We start from the raw sequence: 10,417 nt of genomic DNA on the forward strand, positions 1-10,417 counted from the left end.
CTCTCGTGTGCCACTCACAGCTGACACCCTGGCCTCCTATGCACCGCGGGAGGGGGGGGGGGCTAGGAAAGAAATTATATCTAAATCTATCTCTATATAATTAGAATACCATGAGGCAGGGTTAAACCTTTGTAAAACACACAACTGATTGGCGATCGCTAAAACGAGATTTGAAAGCAACTCAAATAAAAGATCGCGACGTCAGTAAACAGATTTAGGAAAAAAAAAAAAAAAAAAAAAAAAAAAAGGAGCTAGTGACAAACCCGGCGAGAGCGAGCTCTGGGCATGAGAGAGAGAGGGAGGCAGAGGGAGAGAGAGAGACTTAAAAGAAATAGGAGGGGCTTGTGAGAGACTAGAAATGTCAATCAGAGCCCAGAGTCCCAATAATCTCAAGCAATCTGTTAGGACCTGACCTGGGTCCACTCAGATCAATAGGAAAAGTGAGAGAAGAAAGAAGCGATCGGATCGTTTACCGCGGCGGCCGAGGACAGGAGGGAGCCCGCGGCCTCCGCGCACCCCCGGCTCCCCCCCCTCCCCCCCATGTCCGCCGGAGTTTGCGGGAGGCGCTGAAAGTGCGGGCGGACGGCGAGGGCGAGCGACCCGGCTCCCTCCTCCGCTCCCGGCCCTACTACTTTCTCCCCTTTCTCTCCCTTCTTCCTCTCTTCTCCCCCCCCCTCCTTCCCCCCCCCCCTGCCCCCGCTCCCCCACCATGTCTTTCCCCCAGCTGGGCTACCAGTACATCAGGCCGATTTACCCGGCGGAGCGCCCGGGCAGCGGTGGCTCCCGCGGCGGCGCCGAGCTGGCCCCGTCCGGGACCCTCTCCAACGTGCTCTCCTCCATGTACGGCGCGCCCTACGCCGCCGCCGCCGCCGCCCAGGGCTACGGAGCCTTCCTGCCCTACGCCGCCGAGCTGCCCATCTTCCCCCAGCTGGTAAGAGGCCCCCCGGGGCTCGCCGCTCGCTCCCCGCGGTTCGCGCTGGGGATCGGCCGGGAAAGACTCCGGGAGGGCGGTCAGGAGAGACGGGGAGTTATCGCCGACCTGGCCCGGGAGAGCCGCCGGAGCGGGGCAGGGCTGGAGCGGCGGCCCCGCGGCTTTCTCCCCCCGGCTCCGCCCGGAGGCTTTGACGGCTGCGGGGACCGCCGCGCACCCGCACCTGGGGGCCGGTCCTGCAGCCCGGGCAGCCCATAGGCACCGGCCGCCCGCCTGGGCCGGGCCCGGGGAGCTCCGCGGCGCGGGGAGACAGCTCGGCCCGGCCTCCGTTCTGGTGCCGAACAGGCTCCGCTCCCTGTAACGGCGGCCGGATGGAGGGGTCCGACCCGGGCCCGGCACTCTGCTTAGCTCCTTCCCTCTCGCTGCAGGGCGCCCAGTACGAGCTGAAGGAGAGCCCGGGGGTGCAGCACGCCGCCTTCCCCCACCACCACCCCGCCTTCTACCCCTACGGGCAGTACCAGTTCGGGGACCCGTCGCGGCCCAAGAACGCCACCCGGGAGAGCACCAGCACCCTCAAGGCCTGGCTCAACGAGCACCGGAAAAACCCCTACCCCACCAAGGGCGAGAAGATCATGCTGGCCATCATCACCAAAATGACCCTCACCCAAGTCTCCACCTGGTTTGCCAACGCGCGGCGGCGGCTCAAAAAGGAGAACAAAATGACCTGGGCCCCCCGCAGCAGGACGGACGAGGAGGGCAACTCCTACGGTAGCGACCACGAGGGGGAAGAGGACAAGAGGGAGGACGAGGAGGAGATCGACCTGGAGAACATCGACACCGAGAACATAGAGAGCAATAAGGACGAGCTGGAGGACGAGCTGCAGGACGCCGACCTCCTGCACTCCGACTCCAAGACGGACTCGGAGGGTTCCGAGGGCTTCGAGGACCTGCCCGGCTCCGAGGAGCGCTACCTCAAGGCCGCAGAGGAGGAGCCGCACCACCTCCGCCATCACCACCTCCACCACCATCACCACCACCACCATCACAAGTGCGAGCTCCCCGCCACCGCGGCTCCCGCCGGCCTGGAGCCCCTCAAGCCGTCTCTCCAGCCGCCTCCGCACCACCTCTCGCCCCCTTCCTCTGCCTCCTCCTCCGCCGCCTCCTCCCCGACGGACGGCGCATTGGCCGGCACCCTGCCGAAGCCCAAGATCTGGTCGCTGGCCGAGACGGCCACCAGCCCGGACAACCCCCGCAAGTCTCCCGGCGGCGGCTCCCCGCCGGCGGCCGCCCCCCAGACGCTGCCGTTGCCCCCTCCACCTCCCCCGCCACCCCACAGACTCGTCTCCTCCTGCCCCCTGGGCAAGTTCCCCAACTGGACCAACCGCGCCTTCCCGGCCCACCACCACCACCACCCACCCCCACATCCGCTGGCCTTACTGAACACTCCCCACCTGCTGGGGCTGGGGGCCGCCCCCCCGGCCGCCGCCGCCTTCCCGCGGCCCGCGGACCAGGCGCAGAACGCGGAGCCCGCCGGAGCAGGTGACCGCTGAGGGACGCGGCGGGGACGGGACGGGACGACAGGCACCGCGGGGGGGCTCGGCGGTGCTGCGCGGAGCTGTGCGGGATGCCCCGCGGGACCGTGTTGCGAGGGGCCGAGGCGGGGGGCGCCGGCCTCGCCGTTTTCTCACGGTGCCGTCGGGGCGCAGGTGGCGGCAGGCAGGCGGCCGCGGGGAGGGGGGTGTCTCCGCGCCAGGTTAGTCTAAAACCCCTAGAATTACCTTCCTCCGACGGGGATAATTTTTGTTGCTGTTGTTGTTGCCGCTCAAATGGTCTTTGTGGGAAGGACCCGGCCGCGAGGCTTGCTCCGGGGTTGGTGCATTTTCCTTTTGACGGTCACTCCGGCAGCAAACCATTCGTTCCGTCGTATTTGCAGCTCGCTAAGAAGAGATCTGAAGTCTAGAGGCTTAATTCAGGGACGGGAGGGGAGTAAAACGGAGGCTATAAAGGACTGCTTTTTTTTTCTTCTCTTTTTAGATCGATCTAGTGCCTTGGAAGTAGAGAAAAAGTTAATAAAGACAGCTTTCCAGCCAGTGCAGAGGCGGTAAGAGATTGCTTCCTCCGTCTCCTAAGGATATATAGAGGGAGTTGTAAATGGTTAGCTTATTTTCTCCGCTTCTTTAGTTCCCTTTCCAGAGTGGTTTCTTGTTCCTCCTCTGCGTGCGTGGTGGGTTATTGTGATAATTTTTTTTTTCTGATCTTTCTTCTGGATTTGAGGAACGATTCCCGCGGGCAGGCCGAGCTGCGGTCGGTGGCAACGGGGCCGCGCGGTTGCGGTGCTGGGGGTCGGGCAGGACGGGAGGGAGCGCAGCGGGAGCAGTCACCGCCGGGCTGCCCCGAACACCGAGAAAAACCCACCGGTGTCACTTAGCTTCAGGGAGAAATACAGAGGCAGCGGGGAAATAAGAAATAAAACCAACACCCCCAGATAGTCTGAAAAATTCAGCGGCTGAGCCTCGCTGTCCTGAGTTCGGCACTGAAATCACTCTTTTGATTGACTGAAACCACAGGGATCGGGCCCGTGGTATTTTCGTAGCTAAATAATTTTTCTGTAACTCACTTTGAAAACTTTTTATCTTTAGAAATCTTTTTTTTTTTTTTAAAGAATAACAACAACAACAACAAAACAGTTCTACCTACAGTTCAAAATATAGTGTCAGCCCCAAATTACTAGGAAACCTATTAAAAATATTTTTTTTCTGTGTCATTTTTTTCCAGGCCCCAGAACCAACTTGATGCCGCTATGGTTCTATCGGCGTTGTCATCATCATAGTTAATTTTTTAAATTGTTGTTGTAATGATTGTAAAAAATATCTGTATAGTTACAACTTGTAAGCATGTCCGTATATTAAATCTAAAAAGGAAAAAAAATACCCGCTTCTGTACTATCATCTGGATTAGCTGAGTTTGTGAGGTTTTTTGGAAGTCCAGTGAGAATTAGGTGTTTCGATTTTTTTTTTTTTTTTGGTTGTTGTTCGTTTTTGTACATACAGTAAAAATGTACATATGTGTGAACCAAATTGTACAAGAAAGTATATATTTTTGGCTAATAAATAAACTGTTGCCACTTTGACTACACTCTCTTTTCCCACCTCTGGAGTTATTTTTCTCCCCTCCTCTCTTCCCCCGCCGATGCTTTTTTTTTTTTTTTTTCCGCGGGAGCTGAGGCCGCGGTGGGAGAGGAGCATCCTCGGGGCCAGGGTGCCGAGAGGCGGTTCGGGGCTTTGCCGAGGCCGGGCAGCAGCAGCAGCGGCAGGGCCGGACCGGGCCGGGTCGGGCGGGCGCGGAGGTGCCGAATGCTGGAGCCGCAGCGCCCCCTGCAGGCGCCGCCGCCCCCGTCCCGGTGCTCGGCGGTGGCCGCGGGCCCGGGCAGGGGGGGTGGCAGTGGCCGTGCGGGTCCTGGGGCAGCGCCTTGCCCCAGGGAGGCTGGGGCAGCCGGCAACGGGGATCCACCGTTCCCCGGAGACCGTATTCTCGAGTGCCGGCCGCTGATCCCCGCTACACCGGGGAGCGCGGGAGGGGTTAATTGTAGGGAAACTTCGGGGGTCGTCAGTGCCGCAGCGGGTGGGGAGCGGAGCTGCGTTGTTGCCCGCCTCCATCCCCTCCCTCCCCCCTGTTTTGCCGTGCACATGCCAGGGGTCTGCTCTGGGGGTTACACCGGGCCCGCTGTGGCGCTGAGAGGGGTCAGGACTAGGCGGAGCGGTCAGTGGGGCCGGAGGCATCCCCGGGTTCCGGGAAAACCGAGCGGGTCAAAACGGCGGCACCGAACAGCCAGGCGCGGAGACAACACCGTCTCTTCCCGTCCCGCCGCCCCTCTGACCCCGCGCACCGGCCCCGGCAGCCGCTCCTCCGCCGGCCTCGCCCCGGGCCCCGCAGCTTCCCCGCCGAACCCTGCCCTTGAGAACGCGTAGCTCTTATTTTCTCGGGAAAGCGCTGAAAAGTGGCCCGATGCGCGAGCAACTGGCTGCCAGCTCGGGGAGGGGGTCCCGGCCCCCTCTACCTCTCAGGCCGACTAAAACCGTTCCAAAGTGCAGACGGTTTCCTTGCTGGGGGAGTGGAAGCCGCTCCCCTCCCTCTTCCGCACCCCCCCCTACTCTCTTCTCGATTCACCACCGGCAGTGGGGGTCGTGCTCATCCCCTGCCCCCGGCCGAAGGGGGCAGCTGGGGCAGGCAGAGCTCACCCGCCTGCTCCTCTTTCCAGGCTCTCCCTTAACACCACCTCAGTTAGAGGGCTGGTGGTGGTGTTGCCCCCCACCCTTCCTCTCCTTACAGTCCTAGAAATGGCATAATTACGGAGGTAGTTGTTAAATAGATGGTGCTTTTCTCGTTTGGTTGATAGACCCTATGGAGGGGGAGGTAGCTGAGAGCCAGGAAGCTAGAGTTAAAATGAAGTTGAAGTACAAACAGAAGCACATAGCTGACGTGCTTCAAGTTTAGACAGTACAAGATATGCAAATGTGCAGGGCTGCGCAGTATTGACATTTTGAGGTCATAGTGATAGGAATGTATTATTTATAGGATTGGATTGCACTAGGCCAATAAACTACATTTTAAATCCTAGGTGTTTCTAAGTTATAAGATTTAGATATATATATTTATGCTCTATATATGTGTGTGCATCTATGCACATTTGACACACATGTCTTAGTATTTAACGATTAATGTTCTTCCTGGCAGACTGTGCACTCTGTGGTGGGGAGACCCCTCTCCCGGTGCATGCCTGTAGCCCTCCGGGGCAGCCGGCAGCAATGGCTGCAGCCGACGGGGCCCTGGCCCTCCAGGCAGGCTGGGAAAGGGACCTGCCGAGTTGGTGGCAGTGTTGGGATCTTTGCTGTCTCACCCCCACGTTCCCTCCCCTTTGCACGTATGCGTTCTCTGCTCACCCTGGGAATGGTGTTTGCCTCTCTGCAACCCTTGCATCTGTGCTTCTGTGCCAGGAACTGTTCCCCCTCTTTCACTCCCGACAGGCTCCTGAAACGAAAAGGAACTCTGTGAGTGGGTAGTTAGAAAATGGATGGTTTCTCATGTAAAATTTACCCAGTTTCTGCACTTTGTATCCTCACTTTTTCCTTGGCCAATTCTTGCAGACAGGAAAAAAAAAAAAAAAAAAAAAAAAAAAAAAAAAAAAAAGAGAGAGAGAGAGAAAAAGGAAAAAAAAAAAAGATTAATGGCATGTAAAATGGGAGGGGGAGGGAGGGAAAGCTAGAGGTAGATTTCCACATCCCCTTCCTCTGGATAGCCTGGTGGGTTTTCTGTAGAAACTTTCACACAGAGGCCAGACAGATGCTTAAAGGGGATGGAAGAAAATAATGGGAAAGCAATAGCATCCCCAGCTTTCCACCTCCATTAAAGGCTCCTTTGCCTTTGCAGCAGAGCCCCCCCGATCCCACAGAGCCTTCTCCCTTCGCCCTGACTGGCAGGGATGCTCCCGCAGCAGCAGTGTTTGTGTGGCAGCCATAGGAAAGCCGTCCCTTTGGCTTCTGGAAGTGAGAACTTGGCTTCCCTGCAGGGGGAAAGCAGCCTTTATGCCTTCCTAGCTTCCCTAATGTGGAGAAAATTCACATTAATTTTGTGAGGAAACATTTTGTTATGCGTGTTTCAACAAAACATTAAAAATCTGACTCCTATTTTAGAAATTGTTCTCGCAGCCTGACAGCTTCACTGGAGCCTCAGCCAGGTCTGCCCGAGACGGCACAGAGAGGCCTCTCTCCCTCTCTGTTGGCTGCTCTTTTCCTGTCTAATCAATTATCTCCCTAGCTAGTCCTTCTCAAAGGTGAGAGCTCATTATGCATATTCATAAATCACGGCTCCCAGACCTGACACTGATTGATGTAATCATCTCCAGCTCACTCCCTGTCTGCGCGGGGCCGGCCGGAGGAAGTGCCGGCAAGGAGGAGGAGGAGGAGGCAGGAGAAAGAGACTTCCAACTTGTCAGACCCACTTCTGCTGGGCGTAGTGGGCCGTGTCAGGCTTCCCATTCACTGCAGCCAAAATGCCCATCACAGCCCAGGGATGAGACAGGAGGAAGCCCCAGGAGCTGAGAAACACCAGTGAGCTGCCTCCAGTCCAGCTAGCTGTTAGGCAGACAAAAATTACAAGAGTATGGAAAAAACCCCAAGCAGCCAGGCATCAGAACGTGCATTAAAATGACTCCCCAGATCTGCCACGTTAGCTAATGCATACACTTTTATTTTTAGTTAAAGCTGGTTTATCCCCAAAAGAACAGATGCATTCTGATAACGAGTTTTTAGATATGTGATATAGCAAATAGCTTCAGTATTACACCTGCAGCTGTCCTCAGTAGCTATGTTGTAAGAAAAATGGAAGAAGTTGTGAAAGATAAAAGTTATTGCTGTAAGGGTTTGAGGGCAAAAGGGCTCCCCCAGCCCAACCCCAAGCTTTCCAGATAGGAAGGTGTCTCTCAGCTATGATTTGTTTCCCAAAGCGTGCTTTGGCACAGCAGTGTTCAAGATTATGTGGTTTACCTGTATGGTTAATATTTACACTTTTAAAGTACCTCTTTTTATCACTTTGATCAGAACAATCAGTGTACTAGAGTAATAATACAAAAATATATGCCCTGGAAATCATAACAAGATACAAATCAAAGGGAGTCCTAATCAAGTACTTTTGAGAGTGTTATCTTCCTTGTTAACAAATGGTAATAAGAAAATTAAGGCTTATAGCTTGCTTGTATTTTATCTAAGAAAACCAATAAAGATATCAGATGTTCCTTGTTTTATATGTTTGAATGTAAAGCAGAATAATGAACTTGTACCTTCTAAGGCTTCCTTTGCTTTTTGGGTATTAACCCCTTAGGATGGGTTTGTAGAATGAGGACAAGTCTGCATTGCCACCCAGGATTTTTGTGGCCTGCCTTTGCTGCAGTCAAGACAACATCTTTTTTTATTAAATGCTGAAATTGGAACAAAGCAACAATGGCTGCTTGCTAACTATGCATGTCCAACAGGCCTCTTTACTATTCAGTAAATGGAAGATATTAAACAACATTTTGCTTAAAGGTACACTGAGGCCATTTCCATTAGGACATGGTGCCATTCATTTATTCACATGTTAAGTGGATGTCCTTGTGGCTAATGAGTAATAATCAACAGTGACTCCACTTTATTCCTTTGCTCCCAGCAATGTTAAATACTCTGATGGAGTCTCTTTGCTGACACACTAGAGAATATGGTTAAAAAGTGCTAAAGGACATTTTCAGCACAGAGCAGCTGCATACATGCATGCTGGAAATAGCATTTTTGTGACAGTCTATTCTGTTAGGCTTTGTTCCTGTTTAAGGCATGGTGCATGGAAACTGCTGATTTTTATTTGAAGGTAGTTTATGCCTTAAAAGCTGAGAACTCTCTCAGTTTGAGAATCAATGTGGTTACTGCCGGGAGATTAGTTCTCGTCCAGCTGGTTTATAACAAAAAAAAAAAAACAAAAAACCCAAAAAACAAAAAATCAAACCACACCTTACAGTACAGTGTAAGATTCTGCATATGACCTCAGAGAAATGCTTAGTGGAGGAGTGATTCAGGACAAAACCTTTTCCTGCAAAAAACTTAGTCTGACATTTATTTTAAAAAATAAAGTAACTCCCCAACCAGCTAATTAATCCATTTTATTACATCAGCCTCAACAGCTAAGTAGGTTAATAAACTGTATTAATATATATTTTTTTCCTTTACACGATTGCTTACACTGGAGTCTGCAGCTTGGTTGTCTCTGGTGTCAATTCCTAAAGTTTGAAAGGCATAAATGAATCATTCTTGGTCATGATTAAGTTTAAGTTAGAAATAAAATATGTCAATCAATCTGGTTGGAAATGTTCCTGCTGTCTAAGTTGGTTATGCAAAACACTCTAAGGTGTGTAGGCAAGCTCAATTAGGTCAAGGGATCTGATGGCACTCCTAGCCATAAATGTGTGTCACTTGGATTCCTCATTATTTTTAGCAGTGGTAAAATGCATGTCAGTAGGCCAGCTAGCCAGGCTAGAATAAAATTACTTGCCAAGTATGCATAAAACTGAGGGTTTAATACATTAATATTATATTTATTTTCAAGCAAAACAGTGAAAGGAAAACAAGCCTCTCTGTCTCTCTCAAATATATGAGTCACTATATTGAATTTCTCAGCAATCATTAGTATAATTCACACTGGACTATGCAATGCTCAAGATACCTTTGCAGTAAAATTTAAGTGCCTAAAAACATAGATGTAATGTGAAATTAGATACAAGGAGTAAAACATTGATTTGCTCTGTTACAGTCTAACTTGCTTCCAAGAGAGGCAAAGCACAAGCTTCACTACGAGATTAGACCAGTCCCATTCCAAAATAATTTAATGAAAAAGGACACTTGAGATGGCTACTGAACAGCAGCATAGTGCCAGTGTTCTCAGATGGAGACTTCTGCAAATTATTCCTCCAGAAGACAATGTCAGAAATTTATGCTTGATAGACAGGTTTCCTCTGGTGTACTAAATCATAGCCTGATACTACCAGAAATGTTTCCATGTAATCCCAAGCAAAAAAAAAATGCCAGGAAAAACAAGTTTTAGTGCTCATGGGTGCCCTCCTGGCATCTGTTGTAGTTGCTGAGATTACCCAAATCAGCTGAATGACCAGGGTTAGTTAAATCCTCTGCTTTTAAACTTTACACGCTGGTACTTTGAACCACATTGAGACCCCGAGCTTAGGCACAAGAAATTGAAGAGGAAACAGCTAAAACTCATACAGTGCATCAACCTACTTTGTTATGCAATCAAATAAATAAGTTACAGAAATGCAGGAAACTAGCAAACTAAAAGAAAAACATTGTTTCCAGGAATCAGAGGTGGGACTAGCACTGCAGGTAAGGCTGGTGCTTCTTCAATCTGGCTCTTAAGTACGGTGTTAAAGATGGCAGTGTCCCTTTAAGAACAATGCCACACAGCTAATATTTTCTTTACTGATAATAAAATGCAATCAAATCTTATGAATTAATATATTCACTTCAGGAAGAATTCCCATTCTTTTCTTTGGATATCAAAATGGAGCCATCAGCAGTCAGTTGGTTAAAAAGGAGAATCTGGAGAGTAAGTAAATGGAGGAGCTTTCAAATGCAGGGCTGAAAATGCCCAATGAATGTGTAGGGGGTTTCAATAAAAAGATTTTGACTTGTGTTTTCACCCCTTCCCCACTTTGCTCATTGTTTACTGACACTGCTATGGACACAGCATTCAGTCCCTGCCCGCCCCAGCCCTGGGATGTAAAAATGTCATCTCTATTGTGTTGCTGGGCTGGCTTTGATGCTGCCGCAGCCCTTTGTGTGCCCTTCTCAATCCCTTTATAAGGCTGTCCTGATTGTCCATACTGAACACCACCACAAAAGCTTGTCTTATTGAGAAAATAAAAAAGTCAGAGAGGGGCCAAATGATGGGAGA

General features: G+C 51.6%; 1 protein-coding gene across 1 annotated transcript; it reads left to right on the forward strand.

Annotated features, from left to right (window-relative positions):
* Nucleotides 1–709: 709 nt before the first annotated feature.
* On the forward strand, nt 710–3,861 carry IRX3 (iroquois homeobox 3). Its single transcript, XM_030457835.1, has 4 exons — nt 710–931; nt 1,360–2,470; nt 2,966–3,032; nt 3,707–3,861. Exons 1-4 carry the CDS (start codon nt 710–712, stop codon nt 3,759–3,761), a joined length of 1,455 nt encoding a protein of 484 aa, XP_030313695.1. The 3' UTR covers nt 3,762–3,861.
* Nucleotides 3,862–10,417: the final 6,556 nt, after the last annotated feature.

The sequence above is a fragment of the Calypte anna genome, chromosome 11 (genome assembly GCF_003957555.1).
Source record: "Calypte anna isolate BGI_N300 chromosome 11, bCalAnn1_v1.p, whole genome shotgun sequence".
NCBI lineage: Eukaryota > Metazoa > Chordata > Aves > Apodiformes > Trochilidae > Calypte > Calypte anna.

Bases quoted from the DNA above. Each gene is read 5' to 3' on its own strand.
- IRX3 (XM_030457835.1), top strand. From the start codon at position 710: ATGTCTTTCCCCCAGCTGGGCTACCAGTACATCAGGCCGATTTACCCG. The intron at 932-1,359 runs GTAAGAGGCCCC...CTCTCGCTGCAG, and splicing joins TGCCCATCTTCCCCCAGCTG to GGCGCCCAGTACGAGCTGAA. The intron at 3,033-3,706 runs GTAAGAGATTGC...ATTTTTTTCCAG, and splicing joins TTCCAGCCAGTGCAGAGGCG to GCCCCAGAACCAACTTGATG.